The sequence below is a fragment of the Carica papaya genome, chromosome 6 (assembly GCF_054855325.1).
Source record: "Carica papaya isolate Zhongbai chromosome 6, ASM5485532v1, whole genome shotgun sequence".
NCBI classification, from domain to species: Eukaryota; Viridiplantae; Streptophyta; class Magnoliopsida; order Brassicales; family Caricaceae; genus Carica; species Carica papaya.
Genome location: NC_142314.1, coordinates 14,553,522 through 14,577,536, shown reverse-complemented (window position 1 = coordinate 14,577,536; position 24,015 = coordinate 14,553,522). Strand labels below are relative to the sequence as shown.

The 24,015-nt window shown below is 34.2% G+C and overlaps 1 protein-coding gene across 3 annotated transcripts in view; it reads right to left on the bottom strand.

The window, feature by feature from the left end:
• LOC110819111 (RING/U-box superfamily protein) overlaps positions 1-22,563 on the bottom strand; it is a 43,298-nt gene extending 20,735 nt beyond the window's left edge. The window contains exons 1-7 of one of the 3 annotated variants that reach the window (XM_088221880.1): positions 22,402-22,563; positions 21,238-21,388; positions 20,705-20,802; positions 17,550-17,611; positions 17,373-17,464; positions 17,152-17,275; positions 9,489-9,575 (exon numbers count right to left, since the gene is read on the bottom strand). In XM_088221880.1, coding sequence (XP_088078006.1) covers positions 9,489-9,575; positions 17,152-17,275; positions 17,373-17,464; positions 17,550-17,611; positions 20,705-20,802; positions 21,238-21,388; positions 22,402-22,462 — 675 coding nt within the window. In that variant the 5' untranslated portion in view covers positions 22,463-22,563. Of the gene's footprint in view, positions 1-9,488; positions 9,576-17,151; positions 17,276-17,372; positions 17,465-17,549; positions 17,612-20,704; positions 20,803-21,237; positions 21,417-22,401 lie in introns of all 3 variants that reach the window. The other 2 variants (XM_088221879.1, XM_088221881.1) reach the window with 2 other exon arrangements.
• Between the last annotated feature and the right edge of the window lie 1,452 nt (positions 22,564-24,015).

Here is a 24,015-nt window from a genome sequence, read left to right as displayed (position 1 = left end):
CTTTAAACAGCATTTTTCTTTTAGCTTCTTATTGGCTACCCTAATATCCACACAAATCTTCTATCCCATAATTTTTAGAATGTTAAGGCATTGTCTAATGTAGCAGTTTCTTGGGTTCACTGTTCTTTTGAATAGAATTAACACTAGTTATATTCTTCAAAATCAAATTCATCACAGAGCTCTTCTCGCAATATTAGTTTGATGTCTTTTCATAGTTTACAGTGCAATTATCACTTGTTTTTTCAGTGTTCTAAAACATGGAAGATATCGACTAAATTGTTTTCTTTTCTTTTGTTTGGAGCTTAGTGGGGCGTCCTCCTAACCTAGAGATGCATCTCCACTAGCTTCTGGGATATAAGGAGGACTAAACAGCATAAGACGTAGAGAAGGAACATTTTTTCACTAGTTTGCATGTCATTTGATTCAAACTGAAAGGAAGAACTTTCAAGGACTGATAACTGTCTCACATGACTTCTTGTTTTTGCTTTTGGTTAAAGCTTACTGTTTAAGGGGATGCCTTTATATACTTTGCAAAGAGGTTGAATCTTTATTTGTTCTCAAGGCTTTTTAACTTCTTTTTTGTCCTTGATTCTTTTTTTTATGGTCACTTTTTCTCACTCTTTTATATATTCTCTTTCTCTTGAATGAAGTTCTCCTTTTATTCAAAAAATTACAGCTCATCCAACAATCATAATGTTGTATCTAACTCAATCCAACACTAGTAATGTTGTATCTAGCTCATCCAACACTAAGCATTTCAGGGAAAAGAAAAAAGCTAATGTTTTATCTAAATCATCATAAAGGCAGAAATTTATAAATCAGGAAAACTAAAAATAAAGATGCACCTTAATATGGATCTTGAACATGAGATATATGAAACGTATTACTAAAGTATGTTCTTTCACCCTCCTTTCCAAAGTGGAAGTCCCCTCTAAGGCGAGAATCTCCTTTTGGAAACAATCCTTAATAGAATTAGATACTAATGATTTGCTTCAAGCACACAAACTCGACGTTGCTCTGTCCCTAATATGTTTCATATGCTCTCATGGCTTGCAACATAACAGTCGCATGTTTCTGCATTGTGAGGCAGCTTGAAAGATTTGGACTGTGAACTTTTATCTTCCTTGGACTAGACCGGTTTGCTTGCAAACTTAGAGAATATAATTTCATTCTTCGTATGGTTTTAGGAGGAGCAAGGAACATTCCACACTTTGGACTCTTGGTGCCTTAGTTCTAGTGAAATTCAATGAATGCTCCTTTTTAACAAGATTTAAGATGGAATTGTTTGCTTCATGTCTCTTTGGGCTAAAAAGCCAATTCATTGAAGATGTTTCCTTTTTTTACATTTTAGATGAGTGGGCTCACAATATTGTATTGGCACTTTTGTTTCTTTGTTTTCTTTGTTTATTTTTGCATGTCTTTTCTTTTCTAGATGATAGTTTATTCTACTCTAGGTTATATTCCCTATTTGATTAAATACTCTTTTAAGAAAAATAAAAAGTGTAACATATAGTATTAATATGGGCACCAAGTGGGTGCCAACCCATGTGCAAAAGTATTTACAAGTCTATCAACTTATTATCAATAAGGTCTACTAAATCCTCTATCGACTGTGGAGAATGACCTAATAACAAAACACTGAAGGTGTAGAACCATTTGTTCTTAAGTAGATCAAACCTATTCTCATCATCCACCCTATCAAAAGTCCTTTTGTTCCTTTCCTTCCATACTACCTAAAAAATGGTAAGTGATATTAGATCCTCCCTGATTCCCTCCATGCCCAAATCTCATTTATCACTAATCCTGTCATCACCTAACTGATGCCTAACAGCCCAAATCTCTTCTGCTCTCTAGCAAAAATAACAAGCATTCATCAAAATCTTCCCTCATCTCCTCAGCTTGTCAATGGTTAAAATGCATTTCCTGCTAACCTCCCACGCAAAAAAAATAATAATATACAGAGAGGAACTCTTACATTCCAAATTTTTCTGTCCGGGAATCTACCACCATTGTCTTCATGCTTGAACAGCTGCTTGTAGAACAACTTAACCATGAAGAACCTATTCTTAGTAAGGTTCCGTTGAGGCATATCATTCTAACATCCAGCAATACAAGTGACAAAGTGCTTAACAACCTCTCATATTCACCTATCTCCCAATCATTCCAATTTCTCATGACCAACACTTGTCAATCCTTCTCCAAACATATTTCTTTTTCATTCAAAAAAGAAAATATGACTACATTTTGTTGTCGGAAAGAACATATTTCTTCCATAACTAATAGAATAACCCCATACCACTGTGTTTTAACCAATTACACTACTACATAGTTCTACAAAATTACTACCAAATGAGATTGGGATACTACATAAAAGGCATTTGGATTGGCTTATTAATTTTTATGTTATACGCCTATAGGGTCTTTAGTTACAATGAACTTCAAGCTTATTTCAGTAGGATCATAAAATTAAAACTTTAAAATGAAAATTTAGTAAAGACCAAAGGGGACAATCATCTACATTTATTTTTACAACAAAAATACTTAAAATAATTACAAACATAGTTTATCCCCATAAGAATGCTAAATTTTTTATTATTTGACTTTATTATTTGAGATATTTATTAATTTAACTATTAATTATGTGGAAAAAGATAACTAAAATTCCCAAATAAGAGTTAGTTTTATATAAGTAGATATTTGTAATTTTGTTTTGATAAGAATATTTTTCACACAAAAATTAAAGGAGCTTATCTTTTTCCACTTAAACCTCTAAAGAAGTTGGTTTTCAAGCCTTTCTGTCAAAAGATATAAACTAGTTACCTAAACACGTTGCTTTTTCAATCAATATGTGCTCAGCACATTTTTAACCACAAAAATAAATTAATCTAAACACACTCATAACATCACCAAATTATTTTAGTGAGCTTTTTAGAAAAAATAAATTTCTAATTTTATTTCTTATTTTTTGTGTTTATATTTAAAATATATATACAAAATGGTTATTCTTATTCTAGTTAAACTCTAATTATAAGATATAATTATATTATTAGAACTCTAACTAATATAGTATTCTACTTAGCATGAAATCCTCATCAACACTACTCTTCAAGTTAGCGCAAAAATATCACACATACCCAACTTGCAAATCAAGTTCAAAAGAGATTTGTTGCATAATCTTTTAGTGAAAATGTCAGTCACCTAATCGTCAAAAGATACATGATATAAGCATAGAGAGTCACCAACCACCTTCTCTTTTATGAAGTGTCAATATATCTCGATATATTTTATTATGTCATGATAAACTGGATTATGAGCAATATTAATTGTTACTTTATTGTTACAAAACAGGGATAGTTTCTCATTTTTAAGCAGTTTTAATTCTCTCATTAACTTTTGCAACAATAGTAATTCACATACTCATTGGATCATTACTCTATATTCTGCTTCAGCACTAGAGCGAACAACCACACTTTGTTTCTTACTTTTCTATGTGACTAAATTGCCTCCTACAACTGTGTAGTAACTCGTAGTTGATCTTCTATCATCTAGGGACACAGCCCGATCAACATTTATAAATGTTTCTATTTTAAGGTGACCATACTTAGAAAAGAGCATACATTTTCCTGGTGTAAACTTCAGCTATTGTAATATGCGAAAAACAGCATGTAAATGAATCTCACGAGAATCATGCATGTACTGATTCACAAGATCAACTGCATATGTTATATTATGTCTGATATGTGAGAGATAAATGAGTCTTCCAACTAGCCTCTAATATCTTGTCAAGTCAACTGATGTATCACTAACTGCTTGTAATTTGTGACTGCTCTCAATAGGTGATTCTGCCAACTTACAACACATCATATTAGTCTCTTCTAGTAAGTTTATAATATATTTTCTTTGAGAAATGAAGATTCTTATATTAGATCTGGCAACTCAATCCTCAAGAAATATTGCAATTTTTCTAAAACTTTTATTTCGAGCTCTTGAGTAAGAAGTTTTTTTAACTGAGTCATCTCCTTTGTATCATCTTCAGTCACCATAATATCATCCACATAAACAATAAGAAGAGTGACCTTACCCTCACAATGTTTGATAAATAAGGTATGATCCACATTACTTTATTGATATCCAAAAGAAATTATAACTCTTCTAAAACATTCAAACCATACTATTAAAGACTGCTTCAATCCGTAAAAAACCTTTTTTAATTGGCAAACTTTTCCTTGCATCCTCACATCTTCAAATCCAGGTGAAATTTTCATTTACACCTCTTCCTCTAAGTCTCCATGGAGGAACGCATTTTTTACATCAAACTACTGTAGACCCCAATTAAGGTTAGCTGCGCAAGACAAAAGTATCCTAATTGTGTTCATTTTCGCAACAGGTGCAAATGTCTCCTGATAGTAAATCTCCTAGGTCTAAGTAAATTCTTTATCCACCAATCTAGCTTTGTACCTTTCAATAATCCATCTGGTTTGTATTTTACGGTGAACACCCGTTTGCAACCAAGTATCTTCTTTCCCTGCGGAGATGAAATAAGTTCTCATATTTCATTCTTTGTCAATACTCTCATCTCTTCAATCATGACTTTCTTCCACTTGGGATCTCCTAGAGCTTCTCTCCAATAATATGGAATAGACACAGAGAAAACAGACAAGACAAAAACTCTATAAGAAGGAGATAGAGAGTTATAGGAAACAAGAATATTTAGTGGGAGTTCTCGTTCCCTTTCTAATAGCAATAGGTTTATCTGATAAATCACAAGAGAAAGATAACTCACCAATATCTTCTGCAACCAGAGAAGATTCTTAACCTAAGACAGACTGCATAATGGCTTTTTCAGATTTCTCTCTCCTTGAATACTTTTTCAGGTCTGCTTTATCTAAACTTCTAACATTATCTTCTTGATTAAGACTTTATGCAATATAATTCTCTTCCTGGATATGACTCTCAATTGTTACCTAATTAGATATCACTTCTTCCTTCTCACTCTCCCCCTGAAGAGGTGTTGGGTTTGAGTTGAAGTAAAACTCATTCTCCCTAAAGGTAACATCCATAGTTACAAAGTATTTTCTAAATTGTGAATAATAATACTTGTAACCTTCTTGGATAAAAGAATATCCAACAAATACATACTTAAGAGCTCTAGGTTTTAGCTTACCCACATTTATAGCATGAACAAAGTACACACATCCAAACAATTTTTGGGAGAAACAATATAATAATTTTTTCCTCACAAAATCTACATAGAACTTTTAAAATTCAAGACCCGCAAAGGCATTCTATTAATAAGATAAACAGCTGAGCGAACTGCATCTCCCCGATAACTCTTTAGTAAATTTATGGTAAACATTAATGACCGTACTACCTCCAGTATGTGTGTTTTTTCTTTCAGCAACCTCATTTTGTTTACTGGTATAGGCAAAACTTGTCTGATGAATTATCTCATTTGACTCCAGGTAGGCACGGAACCCACTATCCATATATTATGTACAATTGTCAATTCGCAGAATTTTAACTTTAGCACCAAACTGTGTACATATCATTTTGTGGAAAGATTAAAAACACGAAAATACATTACCTTTTACTTTTAACAGATAAATTCATGTTAATCTACTACAACAGTTAATAAAAGTAACTGTTAAAATTTAGAATAAAAAATATAATTTTATTTCTCATTCTTTAGTTTGTTACACCTGATATTTATAGAATTCCTAACCTACTAATAAAAAAATTCTTATTTTACTAAAACTCTAATAATATGAAATTATTATTCTCATAAAATCCTAATTACATAATATTAACTAATTACATAATATTAACTAATTAAATAATAAAATATCATATTCAACATCCCCCCCAAGCTGGTGCAGGGATATCGCACATACCCAACTTGCAGAACAAATTCTGAAGAGTCATCAAACAATCTACTAAAGGTGTACGTGCGCTCGATACGGCTCAAACAGTTCGACTCAGCTCAAAACAACTCGGTTTGGCTCAAAACGGCTTGGCACGACTCAACACAGCTTAGCCCAGCTCAAAACGGCCTGAATCGGCTCAAAACAGCTTAGCTCGGCTCTAAAACTGTTCGGATTCGACTCTAAAATGGCTCAAGTTTGGCTCTAAAACGGCTCATACTTGGTTCTGAAACAACTTGAAGTCAGCTCAGATCTTTGAACGTGTGCAGAAAAACGAAATAACGCAGTCTTTTTTACCGGCACCTGTAGATGTATGGTTGTAACTTTTTACCAGCATATGTGACGTGCGGCTACATCTTTTTCCTGGCGATTATGGATGTGCGACTGCAACTTTTTAACAGCGCTTATGGTTGTACGGTTGTATATTTTTACCAGCGCTTTCGGATGTGCGGCTTCAGTTTTTTACTGTCGCCTGTGAATGTGTGGTTGTAGCTTTGTACCAACGGTTCAAGAGTGCGGCTGCACTTTTTACCAGCGGCTCCAGAATGCAGCTACACCTTTTTCTACCGCCGCCCAAAATCACCTTAAACACCAAAGAATACATCAACGAGTTCAAATCCATCTTCGGTGGTGATGAAAGTAGATATAGATAAAAGGGTACCAACCCAGCATATTGTACTATTTTAGTATTTGAAAATAACCCTAAAATAATATTATTTGGTTCTGATACCATGTTGAATTGTAGGAGAAAAAATATAATTTTATTTTTCATCCTTTAGTTTATTACACCCGCTATTTATAGAGTTCCTAACCTACTAATAAGGAAATTCTTATTCTACTAGAATTCTGATAATATGAAATTATTATTCTAATATAATCCTAATTACACAATACTAACTAATTAAATAATTAATTAATTAAATAATAAACTAAAATAATAAAATATCATATTCAACAGTAACAAACCATCTATGACCAAAAAGAGAGGTATTATGAGTAGATCCCTACATATCAGAGTGAATAGTTATAAAAGGATCAGTACTCCTATTATTACTTAAATGATAAAAGTTCTTTTAAATAACTTATGATATAATTTATCTAAAACAAAAAATGAAAGATGTCACAATTGTCGGTCTCATTATAATATCTCCATATTGATTTCTTTATTCCCAATGGTTGTTTGATTTCCAATTAAATTCATATGTCTATTCAAAACATATAAATCATCTTATAGTTTACCAATGTCAATTCTCTTCCCAATTTAAAGATCCTAAAATATGCAATGATCAGAAAAAAATTCAATTTTACAGTTGAGATCTCTAGTTATGGCACTAATAGATAAAAAATTATTAAAAAAACTATACACATGTAAAACTGAAAACAGTGTAATAGTAGGAGTACAATTAATGGAACTTGTTCCCGACGCGGGGGTGTATGATCCATCCGTTATACGAACATTATCCCATTCAATACAAGAAAAACAAGTTAAGAATTCTTTAGAAGAGTCTATCATGCGTCTGTTAACTTCAGAATCTATAATCCAATTATCAGGAGTGGAGATAGGATAAGTAATACCTGATTTTATCATATTTGATGTGTCAACAGTTTATGAAGAGTTAAGTTGACTCAGAAGGTGATTCAAATTTCGAATTTCTTCTGTAAAAAAAGTTCCAACGGATGGTAAACCAGATGTTTCCCTAACTTCAAACAAAATTTGCTTGAACTCTTGTAGTTCTATCTCTTCTTCCTCTCCGATCTCTAATTAGTCTGTCATGCAACTTCCAACAAGTTTCTCTAATGTGTTTTGGTTTGCCACAATAGTCACACTTCCATATATCTCTGCATTGATCAAACTGAGCAACTAATCCAGCCTTCTCAACTGGTGCAACATAAAGCATAGCATTTCTTTCTCTTTTCTTACTGACATAAATATAAGTTTATTCTAATAAAGGAAATGGATCATTACAAAGGACTTGGACTCGTATTTTATCATATTCAGTATTCAGACCAGCTAAAAAATTATATATTCGTTCTTTTTCTATTAATTTTTGAAATTTAAATGCATTTACAGGACACTCTGTTTGAAAATCTTGATAGTAATCTAATTCTTACCATAATCCATTTAGTTGAGAAAAATATTGAGAAATAGTCATCTCTCCTTTGTACCATGAACTTTATTCCGAAGTTCATAAATCTGAACGTCATTACCCATCTGTGAATAAGTAAGAGATGCTGCATTCCATATTTTTTCGGCAGTGTTAAGCAACAGATATGTTCTGCCAATATAAGATTGTATGGAATTTATGAGTCATGACATTACCAATGAGTTCTCAGAGTCTCATCTATTATATTCTAAACTACCAACATTTGGTTTCTTCATCTCATCAGTAATGTAACCCTGCAATCCTCTATATTTGATAAACAATAAATAAGATTTCGACCAAATAATATAATTAGTTCTATCAAGTTTTATATGACTGATCTGTAATGAACAGTTATCAAAATTAGTAACACTCACCTTTTTTACTTTTGTCATCTTAGAATGTTAAAAATAAGAAGAAAAAATACCCAATAATAAAAAATGACCTCTTATCTGCACCAAAGAGACAAAAAAGAACCAAAGAAAATGGGAAACAGATAAAAAAACTGGAAACCAGATCTCGCTCGGCTTGACTCGGCATGGCACCGGCTCGAACGTGGACTCTGCTCATGCGCGGACGGAGCAGGTCGGCGTGGTCTGGCGCATGGACTAGCCACACCAGACGTCCCGTGCGCGGAAAAACAGACTGACACGAGGGAAGGGCTCTATCCGGTCAATGCAGTGCGACTCAGTGCGCAACCGGAGCAACGTGGTGTGAAAGAGGATCAGTTGACCAGTCTCCATACGTGGATCAGCCTGATCGGAGTGGCGAATGGCGCAGAACGGCAAATCTTCCGAATGCGCGCAACCACGTGAAAAAAAAAGGCCGGATAATCGTGATCAAGTCGGATTTTGTGCGGAAATGAACCAGATTTGTCTCAATCGAACTTTTCTGGCGGTACTCCACCGTTTTTCGAGCCGAATAGGATGAAGTCGGTGGCGCATGTGGCGGACGCGCGCGGAAACTGTGGCTGTTTTGGCCAGGGTTGAGCGACAACTCCGTTTGGGTGATGTTGGGTTTGGTTTCTTTGGTAGTTGACTACCAACTTTGACCTATTTTGCTTATTTTATGATTTTTTCAAAACCCTAAAATAGCCTTCCTTTGGCTCTGATACCATGAAGTTTTTGGAAAAAATAAACTTGTATTTTTATTTCTTATTTTTTGTATTTACATTTAGAACATATATATAGAGTGGTTATCCTTATTCTAATTAGACTCTAATTATACGATATAATTATATTATTAGAACTCTAACTAATATAGCATTCTATTTAGTATGAAATCCTTATCAACAGTTAATAATAGTAGAGACTATGTCATATACAAAAAGTAATAGCATATTTCTGTTGCAATGAGTTAATACGAAAAATAAATTTTTCCGTATTTAAAATTTTCGTGTCTCATACTCAAGAGAGTGATAACGTACAAGATTTGACTGTATTGATGAAGAGGAATCTAAAAGGGCAATTTCTTCTTTAGGACGCCTTAGTGAAGGATCAGCTTGCAATATATCCTAGACAAAACAAGCAATTAGAAATGGCAACAAAATCATACTACAGAAGAGAAAAAAAAGTTTTAAAACCAATAAAATACTCAACAATAGGAAAGATAAAACAGGACAGGAAAATGGTAATATAATTCATCTGTCAATGACAGGAAAAGAGCTCCCAAGATTAGATTAAAATGTAGAATTCTATACAAGGAGAATTGCATGAAGTATACTACACACGTATCTTTTGTTGTGGACATATCAATATACATTGCACTAAAAGAATTAATAAATTGAATGAAGTTATCAATGTCATACTACCAAGAAACTACTTCAACAACCCAAATGTAATATAATCCAGACAAACAAAATGATTTTGCCATGGTAACAACGAAAATTATAACTTTTGTACCAAATTGATCACTGCGCCAATAATCTTTTTTTTTTATCATGAAAATACCAATATTAATCACATTAAAAATAATTGGCATTCTTCTTGTTCAATGAATTGATCACCAGATGTATGGCAATACAGATTAAAACATGAATGTTAATCACATAGAAAATATTAAGAATGTTGGGAAAGGAGAAGAAAATGTGTCATGAGCATTTCTTAAAACATTTTTAATTACCAAAAAGAAACCATTGCTTAAAGATTTTTCAAATGACAACATGATGGAAAATCGAGGATCCATATTATAGCCCTAAATGATTATAGGTTTTATAGTACATTCATTAATCATTAGAAAGTTTGAGTGGGCAAAAATTTGAATGATGTAATAAATTGCTAGCAATGGCTGTTTTAAAAAATAAAATATGAATTATATCCACATGCACTAAGAGGCACAACCTACAAGTCTAATAAAATATCTATTAGGTCCCCTAATATTCACTAGAATAAAGCGGGTGAACTCTACTCCAAAAACTTAGTCTAACCAAGAATCCATAGATTTATCAAAATTAGATTCAATGCCCTCAAAAACCATTATGTTTCTTTCTTTCCATAAGGCCCAAAAAGTAGCCAAAGATTTAAGACTTAATCTCTCTTGTCTCTTTTGACGCCCCTCCAAGCATGAAGCTCCTCGTTTTTTTTACATAAAAAGTGTGAAATTATATTAACATGGTACCAAATAATCGGGGGTACTGCCCTTATACAAAATCTTTACAATGTATTTAGCCCATCAATGACATGCCCAAAATTCACATCATTAATCATATCATGCCCTAACAATAAAAACCCAAAATAATGCAACCACCTATCTCTCAAACTATACAAATCATTAGCTTTACCTTCAAAACCTTTAGAATTTCTCTCCTTTCATCGAATCCAAAATAAGGACAAAAGAATTAAATTTTTCAACAAGGATAAAGCACGAAGCTCCTCTTTAACCAACCAATAAACCATATACCAAAGTCCACAATCGGTGTGCAAACAAATACATGAAAGAATATGATTGCATGAATTTGCATCCCTCCTACACAAGAAGCATCCTTCACTAAGACTTTTCACGTCCTCGTCAAGTTATCAAAGATTAATATGCTCTCCCAAGCTACCTACCAAGAGACAAAAGGCTACCCTCGAAGTCTCCTTAAGCTTCTAAATCTACTTACCTAGAAAATCCTCCCTCTCCATCAACCCATTGTACAAATGCTAGAGTAAGACTTCAACCAAAAAACTCCCAAAAAGTTCACTTTCTAAATGGGTGTCTAATTCCAAATAATCATTTTTAACCATCAAGACTGTTTAGATGAACTCCAAATATTCTTCGATTTCCCAAACCTTTAGGTTTTTAATCAATTCTATACCCCAAGCACCCCACCAAGGACTCTGGAACTGTTGCCTCCTTCTCCTGGCAACAGCAAGAATGTAGGAAAATTGTTGAGATAAAACCCCTCTCCCCTCTTCACTGACTCATCCCTCCACAATCTCACTCTCTTCCCCGACTCCACCTTCCATCTTGTACATTCATGAAATTCCCTCTTCCCATGCAAATTCTTCTCCATAGCCCTGCTCAAGGCAGTCCCTTTGGACTCTATGAAAACCACCCCTGGCCTCCCACCCCATATCTCGCCTCTATCACCCTCCTCCACAAATTCCTCTACTCCCCCATGAACCTCCAAAGTCACTTTCCTTGAAACGCTCTATTGACACCCACTAAAGACCACAATCCCAATTCTCCTCTTTGAATAGGTTGTTTCACCTTGTCCTTGCCAAATGATACATTCTCTTATTTATGTCATCATTTCAAAGGAAATTACACTACATCTACTTCGATCTATTTGCTACACCAGAAAGAATTGTATTTCAAACATCAAAGATATGAGAATGTTAGCTAGAATGCCCTTGTATTTCAAACATCAAAGATATGAGAATGTTAGCTAGAATGCCCTTGTATAGCTAGAATGCCCTTCACAAGAGTTAGGGCCTTTAGAAATCAAGTCTCTCTTCAAATAGGGCAATCTCAATTCAAATCAACTCTCAACAGGATCCCAAGTTTATACTCACCTGAGTTTTGCATCCAAAAGCATCCTCAAAGTACTTCCTAGAAAGATTAATATTTTTGCACCCCAAGATTTTCATCTTATGACAAGCCTGTCTATCATCTCTAATCATCACAAGCTCTGATTTTGCGAGATTAACCTTGAGGTCTGAACCTACCTCAAAACAAAGCAACACACACCTCACATTTTGTAAGGCCCTATCCTCCAACTCATAAAAGAGAAGAGTATCGTCGCCTTCAAGCCCCTAAATAACCCACCTCCCTAGTTTTTGAAACAAGCTTGTTAAGAGCCTCCATCACAATAATGAAAAATAGAGGCAACAAAGAATCCCTCGTCACAGGTCCCTAGAAGTTTTAAAGAAGGATGATGGATGCCTATTTACCATGGCCACAAAAGAGGTAGATGTAATGCACACCTTTATCCACCTATTCCATTCTCCCCCAAACCTTATTTTGTATAATATATAAAAGATAAAGGTTTAGACAACATGATCATAAGCCTTTTTCATATCCAGTTTCACAAGACCCCTATTTCCTTCCCTTTTAAGTGGCTATCAACCACCTCACTAACAATTAAAGTTATATCCATAATATGCCTTCCCCAACAAAACATGTTGGCATTCACCTATTACCTTCCGCACTACTTTCGTCATTCTCCTGCCAAGACTTTTTGCAATGATCTTATATACTTCTTTCACCAAATGATACGTTTGAAGCCTTTAATGTTCAAGGCACTTATTTTAGGTATAAAAATCAAGAATGTCAAATTCAATCTTTTTATAAATGGACTCATATTGTGAAATTCCTTGAACGAGCATTGAAATCGTCTTTTATAATCTCTTTGTTATGTTGAAAGAAACTCATGTTGAAACCATCTATACCAGCACTTTATCCCTTTGCAATCCATGAGGCCCACATAGATCTCCTCCTCTAGGAACCTTTAGAGACGTTCTGTCTTGGTCTCCCAAACAATCAAAGTTCAAATCGTCTAAACTAGGCTCCAACTAAAATCTTCAATGCCCAATTCCCTATAGAAGGCCATAACTTTCCCCTTCAATTCCTCATTCCCCAAACCACTCTATCCCTCACCTCAAAGTTTCTATACAATTAACCCTTTTGTGGTGATTGCCTGTTTGTGAAAAAAATTTATTTTTCTATTCCCTTCACTTTTCCATTTCACCAGCCTACTGCCTCCACTCCATCTCCTCCATGAACAACATGTTAGCACACTTAAGTCGGATACCTCTCTCCCTCCAACCCATCCAACCTCCCTAACTCCGAGAAAAAGCTCATCCCTCCTCCTTGCTGCTTAACCAAAGACTTCCTTATCCCAAAGCTTAAGTCTATCCTCTATCATAGAGAGCTTCTCGGGGACTCTAAAATAGCATAATTCATAACCTCCATCCCTTCCCACCACTTTTTGCTTTTCTCCCAAAATCTTGACACTTTCATCCATTTATTCTCAAATCTGAACGCAATTGCCCTAATGGATCCCATTCATCTCCAAACTAATACGAAAATAATATGAAATCAACCATCAAAGCAACTTTTAGGCCAACCATGGCACTTGGATTTGAAAACAAGCAGACACAATGAACCTATCAATTCTAAAGAAAGATTGAAACTTAGAATTGAGCCAATTCTGTCTCCCTCACGAAAGAGGAAGGTCCATTAAATCCAAATCCTCAAAATCTCAAAGATGCAACTTCTCGACATGTTTCTTCCTTAACCTCTTTGATCTACTCAAGACCATATCAAAATCCCCTCCCACCACCATGGACCCTCACATCTTTCTCTAAATTAACCTTAAAGCAATTCTTTTTCATTTAATCAAGCAAGAGACAAAGCAAAACCCTTACATGCTATCCTCCCCCCCCACCGTGAGCCCCAATCACTGGCATGTACATCTACCTCACTTCCTTAACCACCAACACCCCCCCCCCCAACCGTGAGCCCCAATCGCTGGCATGTACATCTACCTCACTTCCCTAACCCTTCACATGGAGAGAACCACCAGGTAATCAATGTCCTCGATTTTAGTGTCCTAAAGACGAATCACCCTTGGTTTCCATCTACCAACGCAACCCTTGAAGATGGACTTTTTTTAAAATCATTCAATCCTGCCATATTCCAGGATATTGTTCTATTAATCATTAGAAAAGTGTCTTACTTTCCCCCACTCCTTTTCTTCTCTCCCATAACACTCCTCATAATTGATATGATCGGAGCCTTTTTAACTCTATTTTCATGTCAATCCCACTTTTCTTCTTCACAACAGTTTTTTCGGGTGACATATGGTAATTAACATCATTCCTTCTCACAATAGTCTTAAACAACTCAAAAGCTTGCTCTTTTCACCCACCAAAACTTACCCCCAGTAGTTTACTAATATTTTGGATATTTTCCGATACCCAAACAGTTTCTTCATCACTCCCTCTCTCCTCCACCTCCTCCACCACCATAAGCTCTCTTCCTTTCACGCCAGTCTCATATACCTGCATCTCCCAAATATCTCAGCCACTTCTGGCAAGATTGCAGCCTAAAGGTCCTCCAAGGGTGTTTGTTTACCCTCCACAACCTCTTCCCCCAACTACTCCCCTCTGCATTCACAAAACCATCTTCTGCCCCCTAACTCCTCTTCTTCCTCTTCACTCGAAAAATCAGCCACATTCGAGCAACTCGTCTCCCCTGACCCACTTGCCACTATTTCACCATCGACTACGAGACAGAAGTCTTCTCATCATCCTTCCCATAATCCCTTCTTCCTTTCACACTGTTTTTTGTCTCAAAATCTCAATTTCCCCTTCTATTAGGGTTTAAGCTTAAAAACCTAAGCCCATTTACATTTTTCTTCCACTAGGAATCATCTGAGTTGCTATTTTTCCTTTCAAACTGAACTCAAGTTCATAAACCTGACTCCAACCCATCTTTGAGTTTGGCGGTTCCATATTTTGAATTTTAAATCTGCCCAACCAAGACAAATTTGGATCTTCACTTCTCTATCCCCTTCTACCCCACCTCACCTTTTTTTGCCATAGATGCATACGAACTCCATAAACTCACCTCCAGCTTTGCACTAATGACTACCTCGCATTTGGGACATGGAAACATACAGGAGATAACCTCCAACTTCTACTCCTCCTTCTCTAGTGCCCACAACTTCATTGCAGTTTCTGGTTTACTTGGTTTTCTGAGAATTACACTACGCTTCCCCAACAGTCTCCACCAGCCTCTAGCTTGAACCCCTTTCTGAACAATTACTCATCTTCTTTCCTCCCCCTTTCTCTACATGAAAGTTAGAAATCTCCTACCTTCTTTCTCCCACATCGCCACCCAGAGCACGTGGCTCTGGCCAACCATGCTCCTGACCTACGATTTCTTCTCATTCTTCCAGTTAAAATTCATATATACATCCACACACCCAATCCATCTCCTCCATCCAAAATATAATGTCTGATCAAAAGCCCCTTCTATTTTCACTCAACTTTAGCACTTCTACTTGTTTCCCACTAATTACAAGACAAATATTTTTTCTTTCCACAACTAAAAAACTTTTGGCTGGGAATCAACATGGAGAGCACCCATGAATCATGTCTCCACGAACATTGTCAACTTATAAGCACAGAATAGCTCCCAAGGCATATAGAATTTTATCTCTCTAAAAAACTATAGTTTTCCGCCCACACAATGGCCTTGCGACCAGTCTAATTATCATGAATCTTCAACACTGTATACATATATATTTTTTGGTTAAAGATTAAGTAAAGTGAAGTACAAGATAGATGAAAAGGATTAGAAGATTAAATGATTGAGAGATCCATATAGCTCTAGCTTTTGGAGATCAATCACCAAGGATTGAGAGCATAAAAATAAGTCATCTAAATTTTTATTAGCTTTATTTTAAAAAATATTGAGTAAGAGACAAAAATTGAACCTCACAATTTATTGTGAATTTTCATGATTTATGGTCCATGATAGATTACACCTTGAATAAGCTTTGATTCAAATCTTGAATGATAAGATTCCTACAACACTGGTTGGAAGGATTCTAATGAGCATATTCATTTCAAGGTGGCCAATGGGCAAAAAGTTCATTTTTAGGATGACATTTGTTGCGCCTATCTCTGCTTCACATTTAGTTCCCTAATTTGTTACCATCGGCTAGAAGGAAAAATGCTCTTGCAAATAATTGTTTCTCAATGGTGGGTGGGTGGCCAAGTAATGAGTGCGGTGCAGGTTTTGAAGAAATTAAATTTTTGGGAGGAAGAAAAGTACATTTGCTTACTTCAAAGAATTGATACTATGTGAATTTGCCTATCTTGGAACAATGAGCCCATTCAGAAACTTTTCCACAAACTCCTTCTCAAAACATTCCATGTTCACCCTCCCAGATCCTTCCCTTTTCCCATGGACACAAATTAGAGGAAAAAAGCTTCTCCTATAAATTTTTTTCTTAGGAAGTTTTCTCATGTGCGTATTCTGACAATTGGCAATCTGAAAGAAAAAAAATCATGGCAAATGATTGGTTTTTATTCAAGAAGATTAAGAAAACTATAGATAAGCTTTGTTAAGATGCATTGTTTCATATCTTTTATTGCCTGTGATCCTCAATCTTCTCAAAGTGCATTGGTTTATGGCCAGTTCAATGGTGGAAGATCGTGGGCATGGCAAGCTATTTTCATGAAAAGAAAAGAAAGAAGCTTCTCTCTCTTATTCTTCTGGCTATTTTAAGGGTTATTTGGAAGGAATTAAATAAAAGAGCCTCTAGGGATGCTTGTTTTCATTCAAGACGCCTGTTCTCTGTTCAAGGATCATCTTCTCAGTTCAGTGGAAGATTTAGGGGACATCATAGAGTTATTAATCTAAAAAGTATTCCCATGGTATATTCTTTTTGTAGCTGGGTGGCATGTCAATGTAGCTTGTGCTCTTCAATGATTTCCTTTTTTTTCTCTACTATAAAAATCAATGGAGAAAATGAAAACTACTAAACCAGCCAATTCCATTATCATAGAAATAAAGAGAGGATAAACAACAAGACTACCATGAATTGATGATTTAACATATCACCTTTAACTCTGCATAAAAGAAGACTGTATTACCTCTGAAATATTATTCAGAAAATGATTACGCCCAGCAAATTGTACAACTGCTCTACACTGTGGACACAGCACAGTCAAATGGTTCTCCTGTGATCTCCTTAACCACTCTGAGAAGCATCCATTGCTGAAGATGAAAAACAAGACAGCTAGAGGTTTAAAACCAACAGATTGAAATATAATTGCTACTGGTAAAAATTATCAAGAATAAACAAGTTATATACCAGAAATTATGAAGACATGGGGCAGCTGTGACAACATCATGCCATATGTTTAAGCAGATGCTACATTTTGCATGCTCAGCATTAACAGATATCTGGAAACCAAATTTTAAAGATGAAAGCACATCAGCATATCAACGTATGTAATTGCACACAACAATTGCATATATAGTTAACCACCTTTAACTGCTGGTTGCACAATTTTTGGCCAGGCATCACTTTAAATCTGTAGCTCAAATAGTCTATAGACATCAAAACAAAAAAGTTATCCAACCCTGACAACTTAATAACATAAATCCTAGAATTTACATTCAGAAAAGATCATTTTCTGCAAATAGATTGCAAAATTTACTGTGTTGCTTATGACAATGTTTTCAATGCAGGATTTCTATGGGAAGGGAAATCTGACCCATCAATTATGACAACAAAGTTACTTGAGATAAAGGTTTTGGTTGTGCTTTCTAAGGTTTTGGAGCTTGATCTATTTATTAATTGTTTCTTCCAAATTATTTCAATTGGAAACAGTAAAGAAAGTAAAAACTATATGCTTTTCCAAAGCAGCTACGTGGTTGCTTTCTAAAAGCACAAATTCTGCTTTTATGCAAAGCAAAGCAAATAATCACAAATGCTAATGATTTTTCAAAAAGTTATAATGCTAAAAAGATATATTCAGTACTCTTAAAAGAAATACATCATTTTCTTTTTCATCATTATCCCATGATCTTTTCTGCAATGATCTTTTCAAAGAATTATATGGCTATACAAACATATCCAATATTCTTAAAAGAAATACAATGCTTTCCTTTCATCATTATCCTTCTTCATTATCCCAATATCTTTTCTGCAAAAATCATACAGAAGAATTATATGGCCGTACAAATGTATCAAAATATTCTTAAAGAATTGCAATGTTTTCTTTTTCATCATTATCCCATGATCCTTTATGCAAATAATCTTTTCAAAGAATTATATGGCTATACAAATATATCAAATATTCTTAAAAGAAATACAATGTTTTCTTTTTCATCATTATCCCATGATCTTTTCTATAAATGATCTTTTCAAAGAATTATATGGCTTTGCAAATATATCCACTATTCTTAAAAGAAATATAATGTTTTCTTTTTCATCATTATCCCATGACCTCTTCTGCAAATGATCTTTTTAAAGAATTACATGGCTAGACAAAATACCCAATATTCTTAAAAGAATTGCATGATTTCTTTTTCATCATTATCCCATTGTCTTTTTTGCAAAGTCTTAAAACTTTGTTCCACCTTCTATGAACTATCTTCTATTTTCTATGTTTTATCTAATGGAGGACAAGCTAGGGGTTAATTCTCCTATTAAGGAATTTGGGAATAGAACTTAAGATATCATGCCTAAGGTTTCTTAGATATCACATCTAAAAATTCTTATATCACACCTAAGAACTCTTTCATAAGAAAAAGAGTGAATTTGCATTAATAGTGGGATCCCAAGTTGGTCTGTCATCCCAACCAAGATAAATTTCAGCGGATTCCAACGTAAAAAGAAGATCCACCCACTCATGAATCTCCAATCATTAAGGTTATGAAGGAGGGAAATATTCCATAGGATCCCGCCAGTGTACACACCAAAAAGAATGCAGCACCTTAGCTCTTAAGTTATTGCAACTAAGAAAATAGAAAGAAAGAAGTCTTTTGAGCACCCTAATCATGTTTATGAGTTGTGACTCACACTTAACGGATTTACAGTTCACAATTACGTCTCAATAAGGAGGGCGTACAGTATAATATTTTGCGTCTCAATAAGAATTATCTGGCTAGACAAAGTTACTCTTTCTCTCACTATCTCTTTTTTCCTTTACTTTATGTGCACTACATGGGACTTCACAACAACTCAAACAGCATGGTCCAAACTAGAACCTGTATTTACACCATCAAGAACTTTATACCAAGCTGCCTCTATGACAACAACCCAATTTTTTCCAATCCATCTCCATAAGCTCTAGACATAGCATCTCTACTCCTCTTGGAGTGCCAACAACCAAATGTACAACCAAAACTTGGCTCTCAAAAGCTTCCACTAAAAGGAGCCCTCTCATAAAGAAACCTCCATTGCCACTTGGCCAGTAAAGCTTTGTCAAATGGACCTAATATCCACCACACCTTATGGTTGTTTCGCTGTACTCCAAGCAACCAGATGGTATTTCCCTTGCTCAACAGTCACACACTAAAAACCAACATCAACTAGCTTTAATCATCTTAGCAACCATAGTTGGGTAGGGAAAACGAAAGAAAATAAATAGGATGGTTAGACAAGGAACTTTTGAGCAGCTTGAGTCTGTCCCTCTTAGACATATAGAATACTTTCCAACCAGCCGAACTTCTTTATTATTTTTGCCACAATAGGATCCAACAAAAAGACATCCTTGACTTTTTTCCCCAAAGGGAGGCATAAGCACTTAACGGGAAAAGAACTAGCTTTGCAACCCGAGATTGACCCATCTCAACACCACTAATTCCTTTCCCAATGGTAATAACTCTAATTTTTCCTAATAACCTTTAAGGAAAACTGCATAGAAGTAAAGAAGCACACACCTAAGTAAAGCAAAGCTTCTCTACAAGGTTTCAGGAAAAGTAGCAGGCCATAAGCAAAGGAGTAGAACAACGTCGAAATGGAAATCACGACTTTAGGTCTGTAATCAGAAATAGCTGATTAAAACTTCATTACAATATTTGGTTCAATAGATTACATATCTACACGCATATATATATATGAATAATATGATAAGTTAGGATAAATTTGTAATAGCTTTCTCTTAAACAAGGATTGACTAAAACACCTAGTTTATTTTAATCCAAACATAGGCTTGCAGAGTCTTTTGGTGATAAAGAATTTGAGTTGTGCAGATCGTACATAAGAGTCATCCAACATAAATAGTCCTCCAAATTAAGCGGAAGAAACAACAATATGCATAATGGAAGGCAAGTACTAGAAATCTCTCCCCTCTTTTCCACTAGATTCCTTCTAGTGGATGAATTCAAACAAAATTATCACACCTTGTATGAGTAATTCTTCTTAGATATTTCTAAATGAAGTAAAAGAATTCTCATGGTTGCTAGTTCAAGAAAAGTCTTAAGTTATCTCAAAATAAGAAAAGCAACACCAGTATGACAGTTTCTTTCCGCCATTTTGCACAACAAAACCACTTCTTCATGGTATGGAAAACAAAAGGAAAGAAAAAGTGTGCAAAGAGAACTTTCAAGAAGTATGAAGGCTATGAAACTCTAACACTAGCTCATCTTTTGTGTAGCAATTATGGAAACATGTCTCACAGAATGATCACTGACCTTCTCTATCAGGTCCAAGAATGATTTCAGTTCCACACTTGATATCAACAACACCTTCATTTTGGATAACGGCCCCATCAACAAGTATCACGTTCGAACTATATCAGCACCCACCCCCAGGAATGCAAAGGAAATGAGATAGAGAGATGTGAGTGAGAGAGAGAGAGAGAGTGCATATCTACTATTCAATTCCCGATAAAGCAAATGAACACAAATTTCAAAGTTAACCAACATCTAAAATATGATGTGTTTAGGAATTTTACAAAAAGAATGAGTACCATGTCACCCACAAACACATAGATGTCATGTGTAATGGAGATTGAATGAGACCAAGTTCACAAGCATTGATTAAACATAAAATTTACACAGTATTGACAAATTATCCCAACATGGTGGGATGTTTCAAACCATTATCTAGGGCTGTGCCCAAAAATCAGAGTTCACTGACTGAAACCACCTGGTGCAACTTTCAGGTTCAACATATGAAATGAGAATGCAAGACATAAACTGTTCAAAGAATTAATGCAAGTTACCACTTATTTTGCATTGTAGCAGAATCTAGATTTGAATTCCTTGTTATTTTGCACCATTCATGCTTCTCAAGAGAAGAAGATGAGATTTCTGAGCATACCACCACCTCATTTGACCCTATGTCAATTTCTGAATATCTAGTATCAGATGGTACTGCATCAAGGAAACACATCAACCAAACCTGAATCAGTGCAAAAAAATACGTATAAGATTAGATTTTTAAATATCTATCTATGCAATTGTTGCAAACATGTCCACTACTGAGCCAATTGATTTCATACTGAAGCATCTGACTGTTAAAAAACTAGCAGATATACCCTCCTCATGGGTCAACCAGAAGCATCAAGCATATGACTGAAAAGGGGTGAGCACTGTCTGCAAATGAGACAATTACTTAGATTTTAGATCTCTAATCTCTAGATGTGAACCTTTATCATGAAAATTGCTGCGCTAGCAATTTGATTATATTCCAATTGATGCAAGAATGATGATAAGTAAATCAAACAATTAGCATACCAGTAAAAGACGAATTAGCACTAGTGTTTCTGTAAGATTCCACGCCTTCTAAGGTTAATATTTTCGTTTGGACTTCACAGTAAATAGGTTAAATACTTTTTTTTCTTGAAATATAAAGAAATAAGTTAAATACTTATGATGCTAAATTGTTCTTTATCCCCTGGGAGTTTGGTGTGCTTTATCGCTGTTGAAGTTGAATCTCATAATTATCCCTTCCCGCAAGGTGATATAACTTAGAGTCTTTGGTTTCATTTATTTGATACTTTTGATATGTATTGGGTTTTCCCTTCAGTATTTGAGAGGTTTTTGTCTTCTGCATTAGGCGAAAGAAGACGGGTATATTTGTTGGGTCGTGAAAAGATTTAACCCTCAAATGATATTTCAAAACGCCCATCAGAATCAACAAAGTTACCCACATATACAAGAAAGGTTCAAGGTAATTTTCTTCCGCCATAAAACAACCATTTCCATCAAGGCCGAATATTACACACTACGAAGAAATCGAGAAAATCAAATAAGTAAAGAAATAAAGTCCGGAAACAATGAAAAAGAATCAAATAAAACGAACTAGAGAAGGAGTTTCTTGGAAGCCAAACACAGACTAGCAGACAAAAACAATCAGCAGAATGAGGAAAGAAAATCAAACATACCAAGCTTGGCCCATATATCAACCGAGGGCTTCGCACCAGAGCACTCGCCAACTTCCCCCATGCTAATAGGAAACAAAGTCGATAGCTTTACTTCTGAGTTCTACGTGCGGAAAGAAAGATGTCCAAGTGCGGTTCTAGAAAGAGTTAAATACGTTGCCTTGCGCGAAAGCGTGCCGTGGAAGACGAAGACGGTGAAAATAATATTAAAAGTGAAATATAATTTTGTATTAAAAATCATTACAAACATAAAATATGATAATAATATATTTAAATGATTATATTTTTAACCTAATTATAAAATAATTAGATTTAAAAGATAAAAAAATCAATAATAGAAAAGAAGGTGGTGGATAGAAAAACTTATTAATGGTATTCAATAAGTTTTATCTACTATTGGATTGAATCAGTCTTGGTAATTAATTAAATAATTTAAAGTACTTATCATAATTATTTAAATAGTTTAATTATTTTAATAATTATGAAATTATAAAGTAATTAATTAAATAATTATTATAACTATTTAATTAATATAAAATAATTATCACAACGGATTAGAATTTTTGCCCTATAAAAATAATACTTTAATCATTAAGTAAGTTAATTATCATTGTAAAAATAAACAAAAAAAAAAACACATCCATAGATTATAAATTCAATGTTAATTATCATAATTATTTAAATAATGTGAAATAAATTTTATTAAATACGGTTATTAATTTAAATCATTATTAAATAAAATTGTTTAAATACTTTATAATATTATAAAATGATTAATGAAATTGTACTCGTTTGGACCTTTGTCAAATTAATAAATATTTTCATTAAATAATAAAAATATTTTTAACTTAACTCATTCTTTTACAAATATTTATTTTAAGTCTATTAATTTTATGTTAATTAAAAAGGTTTTAAAATTATTGAGTTACATTTTTTCCTATACGTTTAACATATTTGTTTATACTTAATCAAACATATTTGACCCATTAATGTCACTTCGTTTTTAACTTACAAATTTTAAAAATTAATTATACATAAAAATTTGGGTTGCATTAGCGATTGTTTAGGAGATTTGCATGCTCAATGTTGTTTTTAGGGCTTCATGAAGATTATCCTTTTTTTAGGGTTTTGCAAAACCTGTCATGCCCCCTTGTCTTAACATTTCAAACTAGTTTTCAACGTTGTACTCTAAATAAGGCTCGATATTCATTTTCTTTAGATATTGAAAATATGGACGATTTTAGACTTTAGAGTATGATTAATGGGTAAAAAGGTCTAACAAACAAAGAATAAATTGTGGTTGTCATATATCCAAAAGTGAATTTTTTACATGAATTAGCATTATTCTAAATTAGGTATTTTGTTTTTTGTTTGTTATTTTTCGAGCCATCTTTTTGTTTAGTTTTAGCCTTTAATCTTTTGTAACCTATAGCATGGAATGGGTGCTTTATTCTTTTTTTTATTTGGTTTCATTTTTTTCACATTAATTTTTTTTATTATACGAGTACATATTTTGAATGTTAATTTTGCCTTAAATAAATTAGTGGACTCTTGCACTTTTTTTTGTAAAATTTTGTCATATATTATAGTTATAATAAGTTACGCATATTATTTATG